At 45.4% G+C, this 19,457-nt stretch overlaps 1 protein-coding gene across 5 annotated transcripts in view; it reads right to left on the bottom strand.

The window, feature by feature from the left end:
* Window positions 1–18,645, bottom strand: part of KIF17 (kinesin family member 17) — a 36,025-nt gene extending 17,380 nt beyond the window's left edge. For 2 of the 5 annotated variants that reach the window (XM_033173699.1, XM_033173700.1), the window contains exons 1-8: window positions 17,861–18,645; window positions 16,628–16,774; window positions 12,903–13,004; window positions 8,690–8,879; window positions 6,801–7,253; window positions 2,862–2,971; window positions 1,735–1,882; window positions 351–433 (exon numbers count right to left, since the gene is read on the bottom strand). In XM_033173699.1, coding sequence (XP_033029590.1) covers window positions 351–433; window positions 1,735–1,882; window positions 2,862–2,971; window positions 6,801–7,253; window positions 8,690–8,879; window positions 12,903–13,004; window positions 16,628–16,774; window positions 17,861–18,091 — 1,464 coding nt within the window. In that variant the 5' untranslated portion in view covers window positions 18,092–18,645. The remainder of the gene's footprint in view (window positions 1–350; window positions 434–1,734; window positions 1,883–2,861; window positions 2,972–6,800; window positions 7,254–8,689; window positions 8,880–12,902; window positions 13,005–16,627; window positions 16,775–17,860) is intronic. The other 3 variants (XM_033173697.1, XM_033173698.1, XM_033173701.1) reach the window with 2 other exon arrangements.
* Window positions 18,646–19,457: the final 812 nt, after the last annotated feature.

The raw sequence follows: 19,457 nt of genomic DNA, 5'->3' as shown, positions 1-19,457 counted from the left end.
ATAATGCTAAACTGCAGTCAGTCAAAGACAGAAGCAGAAATCTCTTTGCAGCTGCTCCTAAAGAGCGGAAAAGGAAGGGGAGGAGGGTGTATCTAAGACAAAAAGTCATGATACCTAAATGTTAAATTGCTATTATTATTAAATCCAAATCCCCTCCAACTGAAACACACTCCAGTCTCCTGTGACAGAGCTACTCTGCATGGCCATCGGTGGTTCATGTTACACAGACCCAGACACCACAAATTATGAAGTACAATCTGACACATCTTGTGTCATTTTACAAGTATTTTTAAAGGGTTTATGCATGGCCATCATTTCATCTGTTGAAGGAAGTTCACCTTCCTGGGTACCTTGGCTGACACTTCAGTTTCTTTAGCAAGGCCTGGTGGCAAAGAATCTTGGTCAGCAATGGCTTCAACTGTCTGGGTGGTTTCTAGAGAAAATAAAGGAAATGCAGAGGAAAACATGAGTTTCAGCCTGAAGCTCTGTTAAGCTTGAGAGAGGCAGTAGTTTTTAACTGAGAGTGATGTAATTTTTTATATTTATATATTGACTTCTAAAATATCTACTTTGTCTTTCCATACAATACTATGGGCACTTTCAATAACTAATACAACAGATGGGTGGGGTATAAATAACAAATTATTATTATTATTGCAATAATAATCACAACAACAAAGCCTTAAAGCATACTAAAAGGCAACAGAAGCAATCAGATTTCTTTAAAGAACCAGTCCCTTCCTGAAGTTGCCTCAAAAGAAGGTCCTCAGGTTAAAAGGTATAAATGAATATCATCACCTGTCAATTTCCGACTGGTGGGTAGGAAACACACACACCTTATTGGTAGATTCTCCTGCAGATTGACTATTGATCGATAAAGAATTAGCCCAGCCCCTAAAACTTTTATCTTGAAATATTGCAGGCTGGAGGAACAAATTAGCTGACTCAGATTTTAAAAGGTACCTACACACATTTGACGTAGTCTGTGTGCAGGAGATTTGGCTCCTGGAGACAAACACTCTAAAGCTCCAGGGCTTTAGTACATGGGAGCAACCTGCCCGGAAAATTTCCTTGCTCAGGTGTGGAAGTGGCAGTTTAGCTATTCTGAAACCTGTCACTTTAGATGCAGAGATCGCAGAGATAGAGGACACTTCTTCTAATTATTGCCAGGTGCTAACCATCTGGGCTCACAAGCTGCGTCTGTTGTGTGCGCTGGTTTGTATCAACCTCAGACATGACAGCAGAGATTTGGCAAAGGATGGACAGAGTCTCTACTGGATATCCTAACTACCTTCTTATTGTATGTAGGGTTTTTAACGCCAGGATGGGGAATGACTTTTCTCATAAGTAAGGCCCTAGGGCTCAAACAAAAGGATGTCTTGAGCATTTCCTGTTCCTCAAATGATAAGACTGTCAACAAATCAGGCCAGGAGCTTTTTCCTTTAATTTACAAATATCAGCTGGTGGAGCAGCTGTCTCTCAGCACCATCTCTGGGACCAGAGAAGCGTCAAAATAGTACATCCTAATCCTATTCAAGAGTGCAGCCTACAGTCTCCTAGTCTGCATCATTTGTTCTTTTAATTTTACTACTTTGCATAATTTAACCTGAAGCTTAATAACCTGAAATTATTAAACATAATTTAACTGCTGGTCAGAGAGATGTGCTGGGGTACCCCACCCCTTCCATCTCAAAGGAACATTATTCAGCCGCTCTTCTGGCTTCATAGCTACACCTGCTTCCTTTTGGAGATTCTCATCTAAAGTATGGAACTTCATGTCATAAGCACTCCTCAAGGCGCTGATATCCTCCTCAAGCCGGACGCGTGATTCTTGTTCAGCTTCGTAGTCAGCCTTCAGCCGCGCCAGCCTCTCCTCATACTCCTGAGAAGTCAAGGAAAACAGCTGAGGGATCCTTGTGTGGCACATTCCAACTCTAGAGCATATTTGTTGAGGGAGGACACACAGTGGTTTTGCTCATTTATATTTTCAAGAGAATTGAAAACTTTAGATTTTTAAGAAACTTAGCCTTAAAGTAAACTTTGCTTAAGCACATTTAGCTAGAAGGAAATACCAGGGATATCATTAGAGGTTTGTTCATTTTGTTTTTTCAAATGGCTGTGCTTAGGACCACAGCTAAAATCAGAAGGTCAAACTCTCGCAATCAAGTAGTCAGGAGAAAATATCTTTTCAGTTGTGATGGCCTATCTGTGGACTGCTCTCCCAAAGAGGGTCCATCTGGCATTGTCACTAGTTTCTTGGGTGTTTTCTCAATGATGCACACACACACACACACACATTAGTTAATTATTAAAATAATGATAAACCCTTCATTATCCAGGGTGGTTTATAAAATACACTAAAGCACCATATACTAAAACAACAGTATCTCAAAACATTGGTACAATAACCACAGTAGAAGAATATAAAGGCATATTACCAAAATATTTCCCTGTGGAACGCCCTCCCATCAGAGGAGGTCAAAGAGATAAGCAACTACTTGACATTCAGAAAATACCTGAAGGCAGCCCTGTTTAGGGAAGTTTTTAATCTGTGACATTTTAATGTATTTTAATATTTGTTGGAAGCCGCCCAGAGTGGCTTGGGGGACCTAGCCAGATGGGTGGGGTACTACTACTACTAATAATAATAATAATAATAATAATAATAATAATAATCTAGGTATTAAACTCAGCAAATGCTTGACAAAAGATAAATATTTAATAGATGCTGGAACATAATTAAAACCATAATATGTGTGGTTCAGCTAATTAGAAAAGTTACCTGGCAAGTTTGTGCATGGAGGACTGTACTGTAACGCCACCCACCCCTATTGCCAGAAGATGTGGTGGCACCAACTTACTTCTCGAATGAGCTGCTTCTCTTTCTCAATATCGGCCAGGGATTCAAGAGAGGGCTCTGGCTTCGCCTCGGGCTGAGCAGCCTCAGGAGGGAGCATGTGAGACAACTCCACTAAGGAAGGAGAAAGGACAGAGCTGAGAAGATGGCACACCTAGAAAGCTTGGGAATTGGGCCTGGTAGCAAAGCTCACTTTTTCCTGATGACCCAAAGGAATTCATTTCCAAATAGTTTGATACAGTTTATATTGTCCACAAATCTATTAAAAGCCTTTCAAAACCCTGGAAAGTTCTGTTTCTTTTGTTATTTAACAAGGGGAAATATACACTGGTGATTCAGTTGCTGTGGCCAATCTTGCTTTCATACCCTTTGTTTGTCTACCCCAGCTGTATGTTATCCAGCCTGGTGAGAGGACCCCTCCCCTCTGAACTGTATTTGGGCCAGGATGCAGAGGTGTCTCTGAAGTGCAATAAGACCTGAACCAGGAGGCTAGGGAACAGACGGACCGCCATTGCTCTCTCTGACATTTCTCTTTTACTGTTATCAACCTCCTCAGGAGGAGAGCCAGTGGTGTGTCATCTCCCCCTCCCTGAAGCACACTTCAGCCAGGCTCCTTGGAGTGCAGCAAGACCAGCGCTAGAAATGTGACTGTCAGTTAACTCTCATTTTTGCTTTGTATTTATGTATGTCGAGATTAGATTTTTCTTTGTAATATTGAGTTTATTCTGTGTTTGCTAAATTGTTGGATATTTGTTATTTTTAATTTACTGACTTGTTTTGTATTGTATATTTGTATTTCCCATCTACTCTATCAATGTCCTGAATGTTTGCCATAAGCCGCTTTGGGTACAGGCAGCTCATTGTGGGAAAGCGGCATATAGGTAAGTAAAACCAATCAATCACTGTGGGAAACCACAATTTTCCCAGCACTTAACCCAGGGGCGAAACTAGGCTTTCTTTCATCTGGGTCAGACTCAGTCTAGCACCCCCTTGTGCATATATTATATCATATTAATAATAGAAACTGTATAAAAAATTCTTTCCAGTAGCACCTTAAGAGACCAACTAAGTTTGTGACAATGATCAGACACATACCAGAGAGTAAGTCCTATTGAACTCAGTGGGACTTACTTCTGAGTATAAGACTGTAAGTCTTTACACAGTGCCCTCTTTATAGACACGTAAGTTGTCCTCTAGATACAGACACATACAAACACACACAGAGAGAGAGAGAGAGAGAGAGAACACATATTATAAGCAAACAATACTTCAAAGTGCTTATCTTGTGAATTTGCCATTTATATTGTTTAATCATGACAAAAGCTCCCGTTTCTGAAAGATACAGGAGGTGGTGTTCTGATCTCTTCACCACTTTTAATTGATTTCTGAGATGCTGAGGGGAGCAAAAGGAGGAGGAAGGGTAGTTCAGGGGGTTGGCTGGGTGCCTTCCAATCCGCAATGATTCCCTTTAACAGTTGCAAAACGAGAAACAAAACTTCCCTTTTCAACTTTGCCTTTCCTTCTCCAGGATTTCTGTCTCACACAATTGCAAAAACAGAGAGGGGGAAAGGGAAAGGGGGATCAATACCAAGGTTTTCCTGCTTCCCCTTGCAAATAAGCAAAGATGAGGATTAGAGCTGCCTAGGTAGGAAGCTCCTTGCTGAAGGATGCTTTTAGACTCCAGAGCCAAGGAGGAATCTCACACAGCCTGGGAGTCTCCATGGTGCCCCTCGGGAGGTTTCATCTAGGGCAAAACCTGGCTAGCCACCCCCCCCCCCCTGAACCTGCTTAGACTGCAGTATGGGAGTTTCTGAGGAGATGCCATTGTTCCCAATGATAGCAAATGCCATCGCAATTACAACAAGAGAATGTAGCTGTGCCACCATCAAGGACACCTTTTTGAAGAAATGGTTTTCATTTGGGTTACAGAAGTACATACATCATCTCTATTTTCAGATCATAAAGCCCTTTTTACAGATCAGTTATATCTGATGTGAGACTTTGATGGTGTAAGGTTGGCGTAGAAGATAGGTGTGGGGGGAGAGCGGGTGAAGAGAGAAGGTGCCTAGTAAATGTTTATTATTTTACACAGTGTATGTGTGAGGTTTTGTGTCAGGGTCACATGAGTAGGTTCTTTTTCTATCCACTTACTAGTTTTCATAAAGGACAATTCCTAGTGTCAATGTTGTGCTGTAAAAATTATTTATTTTGTATGTCAGAATACTTCAAAAGATAAAACTTAGAAACCTAGCATTCCTAGCTCTCCCAGTGCAGCATGGAATACTCATTTAACATTTTAAATATTATTTTTGAAGTGGGAAACTCTTATAGCAATGCCCTGTCATTTTATGAAACTTTTGTTCCTTTCTGCACCTTGACTTATTTATTAAAAAATGATATTAAAATGCAACATTTTTTGAACAAGAACAGGCTTCTATCACATAATGACAGATGGAGTCTATTTGCCTGGCCAGGGTTGCCCCCGTGAGCAGAGTCTGTGGTCAGGGGTAACAATAACAGGAAGGCTGTTATATCGTATCTGAAGAAGTGTGCATGCAAACGAAAGCTCATACCAAGAACAAACTCAGTTGGTCTCTAAGGTGCTACTGGAAAGAATTTTCTATTTTGTTTCGACTATGGCAGACCAACACGGCTACCCACCTGTAAGGGTGAGTATAGTTACTGAACATGCATTTGAAAACCTTTTCCTTGGTGAAGCTATCCATGCCTCTTCCTCCCTGTATATGCCCCCCCCCCCAGGTTAAGGAAAGGGGAAGTGGAGATTGCAGTCTTGTTATATGCCTACCCACAAAGTCATTGGGCAGCTGTACTGTAGATACAACCTGGCTGGAATCACCTACGTCAGTTTTTTATCTTTTTCAAATGTATGTACTGTGTGATAACACAGAATCAATCTGCAATGAGCTTTTTTCTTTTAATGAAACCATTGCATTTCTGATTGGAAGGTAGTCCACTAAGAGAAGGAAAACTCTGATCCTAAACCTCTGCTGCCTTGCAGAATATATTTGGAAGAAGAAACGCCTAAGGAGTAAACCCTACACAAATCCAGAGTAGAGTCCTTAAGACAGTTGGATGGCGCCTTGTACGCCTCCTCCCAGCAACTCCTGCAGCCAAGCTGGTGTCAAACATTTCTCTGCTTTCCTTTGGACCACCCCGAGAGGGGCGTTTTGCCATCTGGGCACCGCTGGACCTCCATAAACACTGTGCCCTGGGAAGATCACTTCTGCGCTACTAACACAATGGCTGACATCACCCCTGGAGGCACACTCTATTGTCTGTCAAGACAGATGGACGCCAATAGTAGTAATAGTAGTAGTAGTAGTAGTAGTAGTAGTAATTTTATTTACACCTCGCTCTTCCCGATTTAAAAACTGGGCTCAGGGCGGCTAACAACAAATATAAAACATTGACTAAAAACGACTTAAAAAAACAGCATAAAGTACAGCATAAATGTAGCATCGCCAGGGCTAACTGGCCAAGTGAGTCCTGCTAGGGCCAGCAAGGAGACCAGGGAAGAATTTAAATGTGGGGTCTCTGAAGGGTTTCTTCATAGAAAAAAGGAAGGGAAAAAGGAATGGAGGATCAGGCTAATTCAAATTGAAGGCCAGGCGGAATAGCTCTGTCTTACAGGCCCTGCGGAAGGAGTTCAACAACAACAGATGGAGGGAGGAATGTGCAATAGATCAGTTTGTGTGTGCAGTGTGTCAAAAAAAAAACAACCCCAAGGATTCTGTTTCCATTGATTCTTGAATATGTTGTGTGTACACAGACTAATTGTTGAGAAGGGGCCACTACCTCCAATTAGAAGAATAGCTGCTGTTGTCACTCCTGGTGGACAGAGGTTTCCCCCAATGACTGAGGCACAGAACATAAGCCATTCCACCTCAGTAAGTGGTGAAGCAGCTACAAGAAGGGACCCTACCTTGCAACTGGCTCATGTTCATCTGCTGAGCCAAGATGGCTCTCAGCTTCTTGATTTCCTCTTGGTATTCCCTCAGCAGAGCATCCTTGGGGTCCTCATTGATGCGAGGTTTGTTCCGTATGTTCTTGGCTCGGTGGGCATAGCGCAAGGTGCTGAGAGTCTCGTCGTAATTGTTGTCCGCAGGAGACAAGCAGGCCACCATGAGTGTCTTGGTATTGCCTCCAAGCGAGTCCTGCAGCACCCGAGTCAGCTTGGAGTCTCGGTAGGGCACGTGTCTACACCTCCCATCTGCCAGGGCTGAGATGACGTTGCCCAGTGCTGAGAGAGAGAGGTTGATTTTGGTGGCCTCTTTGAGGCGTTCGCCCACAGCTCCAGTTTTGGACTGCCTCTCGCTCCCAGCCAAGTCCACTAGGTTGAGCTTTGCAGCCCTCAGGTGATCTTGCCCCCTCTCATCTGCAAGGAAAAGAGTCTGGGCTGAGAAGAGAACAATCCTGAATTGTCTACCAGGTTAATGCCAGACCTGAAGGGGCTTGTGCTGCACCATTAGCTGCTTGCTGTGATAAAATGTCTTGGGGCAGCCCTACTTCACATCATCAGACAGCAATGAGTTCCACAGATTATCATAGAATTGTGGAGCTGAACCCCAAGGGTCATCTAATCTAGATATGTCCTCTTTTTAAGGTTTAAAATTTCTGTCCAGGTGGATTATTAAAATTATGCAAAATGCCCAGTGTGTCTCGTCCACGCGCTCCATAAGGCTGCCGGCAGTGGCTGCTGCGGCTGCTCTGGGACGAAGAAGGGACACACGGTGCCTGGTGGCGGTGCTGCTGCTGCTTTGGAAACCTGTGCTGAAATTGCTGGGGAAACCCGGGTGGCCAAGGCAGCCACTTACAAGCAGCAGCAGTGAGTGAGCAGGCAAGCAAGCATGGTGGGACAGGGCTTTCGAGATCAAGTGTGAGACATCCAAGGCCTTGCTTGCTGGGAAACATGCCTGTGCTGGCCACAGGTGGAACTACCTTTACTGAAGGAGAAGAAAAGCAGAGAGGAGGAAGGGAAGAGGGCCACCCCCACACGCCTCCCCCTCTCCCACCACCGCTTGCAGCACGAAAGCATCCCTGCAATTGCAGCATGAATGTTTATTCAGTGATTTCCCCACGCTGCTTCCTTTCCCCGAATAGCCTCACTTTTTAAATGGTGTGGTGGTTGGTTAGAAGACTGAGGTGGTCAAAAGTCATGTCTGACTTCCAAAGCTATGCCTTTCAAAGCTGCCAGAGAGGATTTAAAATGCAGGCTGGCTATTGTTAAAAATGTTGAACGCTCATTGTCTTATACTGGGGGTGGGGGTGGGGAGAGAACGGAAGGTGGCTGGGCAACAGCGGGGGGGGGGCCCTTTGGAGAGACCTGGGGAGAGCATGTTGTATGCAAGTAGGCAGAAAGGGAAGGCCCCAAATGCGGCCACACTGTGAGGGGAGAGAGAGGCGGTGTGTTCTAGGCAAATGTATCCTCTTATTTGCTTTTCAAAATATGGCAACCCTAATGTAGTCCAACTCCCTGCAATGCAGGAATCTCAGCTAAAGTATCCATGGCAAATGGCCATCCAACCTCTGCTTATAAAGCTCCAATAAAGGAAAATCCAACACTTTCCGAGGGAGTCAAAAAGCTCTTAAAACTTCATTTCAAGCAGAATTGCAAGTAGAGAAACAGACACTGTTGCCACCCGGCGCCTTAACTCTAGATGTGCCAGTAGAGCACAGGCAACTTCTGCTGGTGCCTGAGGCAGACCAAAATTGTTGAGCTTTTTTGGGGGAAATCAAAGTTGTTGAGCTTCTGTGCTCCAGCCCCTGACTTATCTCATTCACATCCTCAACACAGGAATTTTCAGCTTTTACCTACGACATAGATCTCCATGTTGATGGTGAAGATGGAATGGGAACGGGAGGAGTCCTTGTTCATCAGTGTGTAGCCCACGGCACGGTTTTTCCAGCCCATCTCCATGATGCGCTCACACTGGGCGATGCTGTGCACTGTGTGCAGTGACAGGCCTTTCACGTAGACCCCTTTCTCTGGATGCTCCTTCAGCTGCAAGGAGGGCCGTTACAGCAAGTTACAGTAAAAGCTGCAGAAAGACACTTGAACTAGGAAATGACCAGAAGCTTGAGGGCCACTGCTATCGAAGGAGAAAGCTCTTACGCACAGACAGTGGCACTCTACCCCAAAGAACAAACCCTACAGAGGTGATGGGTTCCGAGATCTTTCCCCATCACCTACAGGCAAAATGGGCCATATCTTGCTCTGCCCATTTATACACTGGTGTGTTTTCCCAGATGGATTGCATCTGCTTATACACCTCTGGCAAACTGTATTTTTGGAACAAGAGCTGCAAATGTAGGTCTTGCATTTACCAGTAATACAACAGAACTGGGGGAGGACTATCATGCAGTACTGTATATGGGAAGGATACAGCAAAGGGTCTAGCAGAAGGTCCAGTCCCTAGTGTCTGCTGAAAGAATCTGGGTAACTGAAAGGCTGGGGAAGATCTGAGGCCTTGAAGAGTGCCTGCTATTTAGAGTAGAAAATACTAAGATAGTCTGGCTCATTGTAAGGCAGTGTGGCATTCATGGACATGACAGAACGCACATGGCCGTTAGCGGGTGCAACACCCCCACCCCCAAACTGGTCTATCTCTAGCATCTCCTGTTGTGAAGGAGTGATTCTGTAAGCAAGTATCGCTGGGTGAGGCCCCTCAGGTAGATGTTAACAATTAGTCCCCAAAGTGGGAGCAGGTGACAGGGCTGCCAGCATTCCCCAGCCCCTATAAATCTCTGTGTTAACCTGCAGAGGGAGGGGGAGAGAACATGCTATAGATTAGACTGCTGTGTGGTGTTTGTAGCTGGTGCCAGAGAAGACACCAATAAAGCCTGATAACCTGTGCCTACGTGTGAGTTTTTAGAAGCTTGCAGGGAGGACTTTGGAAAGTGACCTCCTCCTTGACACGGTGGCATAGTGGCGCATTCGAACAGGAGTTTTGGAGCTTCAGCATCTTGAGTGTGAATGGCAAGTGGCTGTTTAGACGGCAGAAAGTGTGCATCAATTCCAGGGGAAATGGCGCTTGTCTGTTTGGTGAGAAGCAGGAAGGGAGTGAGCTAGTTAATAGCTGGATGACCCTAGACACAATGGGTGGAGACGTAAAGGAGGAATATGGTCGGGTGTCAAGACCTAGAGTGGTTTGGAGCGAGGGAGACTACTCTCTAGAAATATCCTTCAAGGGGAGAAATAATTGTGTTTATTGGACAAGCATGTTTCCCCCATATACTGAAGGACAGGATTTAGTTGCATATTTTGCACTCTTTGAAGCTACATGTGAAGACTTTCTTGTTCCCATAAGCCACTGGATGAGAATTCTGCACTCCTTATTAACTGGTACATTGCCAGATGTAATGGGAAACCTGCCACCATCCAGTTTTAATGACTATGATAATTTTAAAACTAGCTTTGCAACAATTTGCTGTGTCAGTGGACCTACTGTCAAGCTTTTTGGAAAGTGGATGGGGGTGGGGCACAAATTCCTTGTTGCTATGAATACACTGACTTGGAACAGGGAGCATGGGCTCAGGGCTGCTGGAGTAAGCACTTTTAATGATTTAAAAGAACTGGTACTTTTGGAACAATTTTATCGTGTACTACCAGAAAATCTTCGGAACCCTAAAATTGCCAAAGATGCTGCAGTGCTGGTGGAAAACATGAAACTGAATCTTACAAAGGGGAGGAGTGGGAAAAACAAAAGCTTTGATAATAACAGGAAACCCCCTAGGCAGAAAGGTTTCCGTCTCCTCTCAGAGTGGCCTGTGTTTTGGTTTATTGGGTTGTTGGTTTTTTTTGTAAACAGCCAGGAGATCTTAAGAAAGACTCTAGCTTGCTGCAAGAGGAGCACAGGTGCGTGTGGTGCAGCCTGAGGAAGCTTTGTGGGAGGAGGGAGGAAGGCAGGCCAAGTGAACAATCTATAGCAGCACCTCCCTCTCCCCAGAATCAAGCTTCAACAGAAAATGGTTCCTCAGAAGAGGTGCCAAATGGGGTTCAAGAGACTGTGAGAATGGCTTCAATTGACCCACGACAATCGAGATGGGCTCAGGTGCAATTCAGTGAGGAAATTAAAATTAATAACCTATTAATACTAGAGTTAAGGAATACGGGGCTGACATTTCCTCAGTATACAAGGGGTTACTATAGCCTGGCCAAATTTTAGAAGGCAGTTGATTGTAACTCCCTATGGGGGCTAAGCAGTAAAAACCAGTCTAGCCCAGGTGGATTGTGAATACAAAGATTTTACAAGGTCCTTACCAGTGTTAGTACATGAAAAGGATGTTTACACCTTCACCTTATAGGCAATTATCTTGCTTTTAGACAGGGTTTAGCTCAGCTGTTGCCTGACCCTAAAGGGTCTAACTCTAGCCAATGTGTTGAGGAGCCTGTCACTGGAAATGTAAATCAGTTTGATGAAGCTTGTGAGTCAGCAGAAATTTCCTTGGCAAAGTCTGGTGAGAATATAGTGACTTCTCCTTCACCACTTCATGATATTGAATTTAAGAAAGAACTGCTTAAGGATCCAACTTTAGAATTATATAGAAGTGTGGGGGTGCCTAGGGCTGGCACTGAACCAAGAGTTAGTTTCATCTGGGAGGAAGGGTTACTTTATAGATGGTTCCTTCCAAAGAAATTGGCCCCAGAGTGTGAACTGAGAAGACAGTTGGTAGTACCCAAAAATACAGAAAGGCTGTTTCACATCTGGCTCACGAAGCTGCCTTTTCAGGACACTTGGAGTTTAAGCGTACATTAGGAAAGGTTACTAGAGAATTTAATTGGCCTGATGTGTTTCCTTATATGTCAGGTCTTGTGATGTATGCCAACGAGTGGGACATGATGGAGGTCATAAGCATTTCCCATTACAGCCCAGTGATATTATTGGGGAACCATTCACTAAACCTGGAATAGTTATTATTGGCCCAATGCCACAGGTCACTGCTCCATTTGAAATTAAGATTTAGTATGTAATCTAGCATGGGTTGTTTTGTCAGATTGCCAGATCTTGGGGTCTGATCGGAATACTTGGATCCCCAGGAGAAAGTCTAAAACTTCAGCATGAAGGAACAAAATCAAATTTCCTGATTGGCTTGAGAGCTGTGCTCTTTGCTCTAAATCAGGGGTCAGCAAACTTTTTCAGCAGGGGGCCAGTCCACTGTCCCTCATACCTTGTGGGGGGCTGGACTATAATTTGAAGAGAAAAATGAACAAAATCATATGCCCTACAAACAACCCAGAGATGCATTTTAAAGAATGGGCACATTCTACTCATGTAAAACACGCTGATTCCCTGACTGTCCACGGGCGGGATTTAGAAGGCGATTGGGCCAGATCCAGCCCCCGGGCCTTAGTTTGCCTACCCATGCTCTAAATCACCACGTCCATCAGGTTCTACCCAAGTTGCCAGTCTGCTGCATGGCCCACCAAAGGTGCCACCTCCTGCTCCAACCAGGCTCCACCCCCATGACCAATATAAGGCAACCTCTTGGCACCCACGTTCTTGGGGAAGGGCTGTAGCTCACTGGAAGAGCGCACACTTAGCATCCAAAAGTTCCCAAGTACAAACTCCAGATAGGGCTGGAAAATACTTCAGACTGAAACCCTGGGCAATCGTTCCCAGTTTCAGTAGACAGTGTTGAGCTAGATGGACTAATGGTCTGATTTTATATAAGACCCTAAAAGTTCCTACTTATTCTACTGCTTATTCAGATCCTGAACGAAAGGGAAGCAAGAGCAATGGAAAAAAATATGAGCAAAGAGCCCCATCACTGAGGGTCATGGAATAAGAAGGGTTCTGGTGATGGTGGTGACAAGGAGAGGGACAGATTTCACATAATGAGTTAACCTACCAAATTTTTCAATTCAGCTGTCTAATTTTCTCTGAATAAATGTTCTTTACATTCCTGACAATTCATTTTGTGGGGTTTATTTTTCTCACAGCGAACTGTCAGAATTCTGGTTTCTGGATTTTTTGTTTTGTTTTTTGACTTACTTCAAACTAAGTTGCTAGTCTGGTGTCCTCACCTCCAGTTTTTGTTTGGTGTTTGGACCAAGGAGGTCTCTGATGTCTTCGTTATAGATCTCCAGGTAAGAAGCCCTTACCAAGAACTTGGAGTTTTCAGCACACTGTAAAAAACCCGAAACAAAAACAAGAATAGACAAGTTTCCAAGCTGATTTATACTCTGTCAGGATTGTCTGCTGGGAGGACGGGGTTATTGATGGCATGATGGCTGTGTCCTCCGTCCGGTATTAGAGGCAACATGTCTCTGAATACCAGTTGATGGGAACTGCAACTAGGAAAGCGCGGTGGCACTCGTGTCCTGTTTGCAGGCTTCCCATAGGCACTTGGTTATCCACTGGGAGAACAGGATGCTGGACTGTGATGATGGGCCTTTGGTTAGATCCAGAAGGGCCCTTCTTACATGCTCATAACTGTATTTTGAACATCAGAAACATGCTTGGACCAGGTTCTCACTGTTTGGTCTGTAGTGTACCACTTCAGATGGAAAGTGGGAGAGAACGCCCCTGCAGAACGGAAATTCTTGCTCTATCTACTCTAGCTACGCAAAAGGAACCCACTGTTTCTACTCCACTAGGGAAACCATTTGTATATGACCAAGATGTGGAGACTGGCTTCTGCTCATGGTTGTTAGGAGAGAAACAAATTTCAAGCCCACATCTGCACTCAAGACAAGCCATGTTCTAGCTTTTCCTCCCTGGCTAGGGGCATACCTAGGAGTTGGTTAGGTTAAGGGTGCAGGCCCAGAGGGGGCACAAAAATTGCATGGCTAAGATAAGATTTCTTTATTGTCATTGTACAAGTACAACGTTGTACAAGTGCAACGAAATTGAATGCCATCCGATAAAAACAAAACAAAAAACACATTTTCAGTCACACTTGCACATACATACACACCCATCACAACTCTCCAAGGTCATATTATCTGATTACAGCAATTAAGATGGTTATAGCTCTGGGGTAGAAACTATTTTTTTAATCTATTTGTTGTTGCTTTAATTGTTCTAATGACATGTTGTGCAGCAGGCACCTCCTCTGCAAGCCCAAACCACACCAACCTTTCAGCTTTTCACAGTGCAGGGAGCCTGTGATTGTCTGGATGCCAAGGAGGTGCGGGTCTGGGCAGAGAAGAGGCCAATCTTAAAAGGGGAAGAGAGGTGTGTGGGATGCTGCAGGAAAAGGAGTAGCAAGGCTGGCTGCTACTTTTTAAGGGAAAGCAACACTTTAAGCAGCTGCCCAACAGAAATTGAAGGCAGGGCGAAACTAGGCTTTATTTCACCTGGATCAAAGACCCAGTTTGGTGCCTCCCCCCACCCCATGTGCATCTGCATACACTCATACAGGCTGGAAGCCTCACTGGTGCTCCTCTGGAGACTTCACAAGGGCAAAAAACCTGGCTAGCCCCCCCCCCCGCCCCTGCCCAGCTATGGCTTTGATTGAAGGGTGTGTGTATTTTATTTGGGTGGAGGTATAAATGATGATGAGCACCTGTGGATTCCTGACCATCAGAGTGGGAAGTCTGCCTCACGCAGGTGATATTGGGTGTCATGAAAGGGGCAGCAAATTGTTAAAGATTTTTATTTATTATTATGGTATTTTTATGGAGTAGGAAAGGTGCTTTTTGGCTTTTCTGCCTCAGGTGCTAGAAGAAACTGGCCAGCCTTGGCTACTATGCACCTGGATGTGGGGCGGGGCGTCACTGTCCACTCCTCAGCCATTAAAATGACTTAAGCCAGCTCTGGACAATTGGTTGAGAACACATTGTTCACAAATCTGTGGATAGCAGACCTCAAGGTTCAGGTTCAGCATTTCCCACATTTTGGTTTGCAGCATTATCGGAGAAGTCAGAAAGATAATAGTTCGTGAGGCGGACATATCATAAAGAAGCCATAGCTCCAATTCCTGCCAATTCTAAAAAGTTCAGAAGACATTCATGATTTCATAAAATAGATTTTCATCAAGTTGGTGCTTGTTCAGACTAATTAACTGGGAGCAAAGTTGTGTGGCCCTCACCTGTTCTGAATCCCTTCCTATCCTTCACCTTTGCAAAGAAACTGTGGACACTTGAACGCTGCAGCTTCTTTAATTCTTAGAATTTAAGTGCCTTACCTTGGTTCAGAAGGGATTGCTGCTTCACAATTAGTATTGCTTCTAATTTCCTTATGAATACTGCACAATTATATTCCATTTATTTAGTCACTACTTTTAGACCAGATTAAAACAGCAAACCTAAAATTATATACTAGGTCCAACTGAATTCACATTGGATTTACTTATGGGTAAACATGTTTAAAGATTACAATTCTGGAAGAAACTTACAATGAACTCTTTGGGATCTACTTAGGTGTTTAGGTTCTGAGTGACAGCACAGTGTGGTTGCTGTTGTTTTCAATAATTGCACACCATTAAAAAAACAACAGAAAACTTTTATGTGTTTAATTCTTGTTTATCTGACTGCTGGTTAAGACCCAGAAGGACAGCTGGTATTTCCTAAATCCACCATCATAAACGCCCAATGTTCTTTGGAAATAAGATTATATATTTCTGCTAAATCTCATATGCCTTTCTGTCTTTCTGCACCTGTGGCTCACATCCACGTGCCTTAAGCCAGCTTTTGCCAACCTGGTGCCCTCCAGATGTTTTGGACTACAACTCCTGGCCTCGACTCACCCTCACTCCAGAAGCTTCAAGTATTTGGGTTGCATTCCCCCCCCCCCCGGGGCGGGGGGGTGGCACAGTAAGGAGCAGGAGAGGAGCAAACTGCTTGTGCACATTAGATCATGGTTCAAAATAAGTTATTTTTAAACAATGTGTTTGAACCAGGCCAGCATCTCTCTCCTGCACCTGAAGGCAATAGGTTAGCTTAGAAGCAAGGGGTACGTTGTACGTCACAGAGAACGACTATTTTCTGCCCACAGGATTTGCTGCCTGAAGCAGCTTCCTAACTCTGCCTAGTGGTGTGGCTGGTCATAACTCTGGCTGATTATCTGGAGTCACATACAGGTCATTGAATGGAACAAAGTACTCCACCAGCAAGGGGAAAAAACACCTTACAATTCTTTACATGATCACATTTCCCAGGGAGAAAGAAAGACAAGTCAAGAACCCCTGATCTTGCTAAGGGTTGCTGGCCGGCTGACTTTCATTTCATATCATTCTGTTTTATTTCAACACCTTTGTTCAGAAAACACAACCAAAACATGACTTTGCTGTCAGGAGTGACCTGTGGCTCACTCTCCACCTTCTTGTTCCCCTCATGCAAAATGAGTCTCTCACCCACTTCCTGGTTCACAGCTTGCTTCCAAGCCAGAATCAAAATTCCATTTCAAACTGATGTTGGTTCTCTTTGGAGGTAATCAATGCTGTGGGGCTGTGTTCCCTTATCTGTTGTGATGTCCCCGTTACCAATTTTGGATGTCTTTGGGGAGATTATGACTCGGCTAGCATCGGGGAAAGTCAGGGTGGGGCTTCTGGATTTTCTTAAGCCATGAATAACTCACCTAGTAGCAGGAACACTGTAGGGAGCATTTTGATAAAAGTTTGTCACGTGTGCTCCTTTATTTGTCCCCTACACAAGTACACCTTGCTTATCAGATTTTCCAAGACAGTTACGGTTTAAATTTTATCAAATCAAGTGTCCAAAGAGAGGCCCTCTAGATATCTGAATTGCTAATTGTGTAAACAAGCTCTTAGCCAGCTAATCCCTTGGACAATTTTAATCATATGTACCTGCACACTCTCAAATAAGTGTTCAAATGCTCTGGGAATTATGCCCTTCTGGGAAGATGGATCCAGAATCCCTTGCATGGTAAAAGACTTCCCACTTCCCGTCTGCCCATAGGCAAAGATGGTACCATTATAGCCTTCGGTAACACCCTGGAATTTAAACAGAAAATTCAGATTAATAATAACTATCAGCTTGGATTTGTGTTCTCAGCTCAGGGCCTACCCTATCTCAAAAGATTTTGTTTGCAGGCAAACTAACCACAGGCATCAGCTACTATTAAGACCCACTCAAATATTTAATTAGAGTAAGCAAGCATCTCTGGGAGTGTTTCAAAAAGAATCGGACATGAGATAGCATGGATGTAGGGGCTCCATAGCCCAGGGCTTAAAGAAGTTACAGTTATTGCTACTTGCAAATTCTGCAATGAATTCTGTGATGAATTCTGTGTAGGCAGAATAGTTTTTCATACATATTATCCTATAGATCAGGAGCAGGGAACTTCAACTCTCATCACCCCTCACCACTTACTATGCTAATAACAGTGCAACAACATGTGGAAGACCAGAGACTCCCCACCTCTATAGATAACCACCAGTCTTCAACCATGCCACAGCTGAATTGCAATCTGATCTAACACAGGGCCCATCATCGTCTACTGGAGAAAGAGGTGGGGGGAGAGGAAACTGAAAAGTGTGTCTGATACATTATTATAACTACATACTTCTTGCTAGTCACAGAATCATAGCATTGTAGAGCTGAAAGGGACCCAAGGGGTCATCTACTCCAACCCCTGTAGTGCAGGAATCTCAACTCAAGCATTCCTGACAGATGGCTACCCAACCTCTGCTTAAAAACCTCCAAGGAAGGAGAGTGCATCACCTTCTGAGGTCATGCATTGGCTTGCTCTGTGGTTTTCTTTTGAGCAGGTTAACATGAAATGAGCTCCCTCAGTCTGAAAAAATTAAAGGCCATTGCTACAGATTTTTTCTGCTCCAGTACCTTAATTTCCCCCCTGCTTTAAGTTACCCACTTCCCTCGGGTAAGCAAAGTATGGACACATACACTTAAGTACAGTATGTAACATTTATATCACTGAGCTGTAGATTTCCCAACAGGTAAAGGTAAAGGACCCCTGGAGCCAGCGTTTGGCCACAGACAGCTTTCTGGGACAATGGAACACCATGACAGAAGCCAGAGCGCTTGGAAACGCAATACCTGCAGCTGGTTGCACTCACCTCTATAAGGGGGTAGGCAATTTCATTATAGATTTGCTCTGTGTTGTGGCTCATGTTATATGCCCCATCAAAAGTGAACTGTTTGGGTGGGTCCTCTGATGCCATAGGGTTCTGGATAAAGCACTGGCCACAGGAGCTGTCCATGTTGACCACCACCTTGCAGCCCAGCTGCTTTTCACGTTCATTCAAAGGGCGGCAACGCACAATCACTTTCACCGCTTCTGAGGCCATCTTCAAGGCCCATGAAGTTGGGCTTGGAGACTTGGTGTGTGGCTAAGGCACCTTACTTCCAGCACAGGAAGTAGGGCTTGTGCTCACTTCCATGGAGTGTCAAGAACAAGGCAGTAGAAAAAGGCAGCCTGAAGGCCAGCTGCTGTGCTGTCAGACAACTGGCCAAGGGTGAAGACTGTTTTGCCTGGCAAAGGAAGTAGTACAAAATAGGTAATTCCTTTTGGGTAAGAGCAGTGCAGGGAATGTGACTGTTAACAGGGCAACATGTGCTACACCAGGTGATGAATTTTCTAGGAAAATATGGGACACCTGAAGTGCCACAAGAGAAGTGCCAAGAATGTGAGGGGCCTAAGGAAGTACTATGTTAGGGCAGTGGGTGGGAAGCCTGGCAAAAGAACAGGTGTTCTTCCTTGGTCTTGCTTTGGCAGGAGCAGTGATGAGTAGTAGAGGCGTTTTCTAAGAACCTGGAATGTGAGTGTGACCTCACAAAGACCCTGCTAGGCAATGAAGGCTCCAGTGACAGTGGCCTGCAGCTCCGTGCAACTGTGCAAAGGCGGGCATGGAAGCCCTTTTCTTGCTTTCCCAAAGGACTCTGGGTGTTGCCGAAGGGAACAATGGGTGGGGAGACACTCATAAGTTTCACCTCTAAATCTGACAGAGATGATCCATAAATGTCTGGGCTGTCAAGCACAGAGACTTTGTAGCTACAGGGCCCTGGCAGTATAAGAAGCTGTGAAGTGGGCCTGCATGGGGCTGGCACAGCACGGCGGGGGGGGGGGGGGTTCAGCGGAGAGTGCAGGGAATGGGGGCAGTTGGTCAGCTGGCACAGGAGCACCGCAAAGGCCTGGGCCCACAAGCGGAGCAGAGTGTGGGAACAGCTAAGGGGCCCGGGGAGCCTGGCCAGGTGCGCGCGGCAGGAGAGCGAGTGGGAGCGCTGGGATCCTCACCGCAGCCTTACGGGGGGCTCCCGAAGGAGCCAGGCATGGCGCAGAAGAGGCGCGTTGCATGCGACCGTGGACATGGGATCCTGGTCCGCCGGGCGCAACCCCCTGCCTCCCCGCCTCGGGGTCAAGGGCGCGGCTCTTAAGAGGGGGCGCAGGCAGCAGAACTCAGGGCGAGCCGCGCGGCTTCGGGAGAGGAGAGGGGCTAGACGGTGCCCGCTCCGCGCAGCTGGGCAGGGGCCGGCATCGAGGGAGGGTCGGGGCGGGAGCTGCCAAGCGCCTCTCGCCGTCCCCTCCAAGCGGGCCTTGGCCTGCGTGGCGCCGCTTCGCCTTCCGGCCCGCCCGGCAGCTCCTGGCAGTGTCGGCTGCGTCCGCGTTGCTCGGGCGACCGGCAGCGTCTCTCGGCGCCCTCTCGGCGCGCGACA

The sequence above is a fragment of the Lacerta agilis genome, chromosome 16 (genome assembly GCF_009819535.1).
Source record: "Lacerta agilis isolate rLacAgi1 chromosome 16, rLacAgi1.pri, whole genome shotgun sequence".
In the NCBI taxonomy this organism is placed as follows: domain Eukaryota; kingdom Metazoa; phylum Chordata; class Lepidosauria; order Squamata; family Lacertidae; genus Lacerta; species Lacerta agilis.
This window is presented reverse-complemented; position numbering and strand designations above follow the sequence as displayed.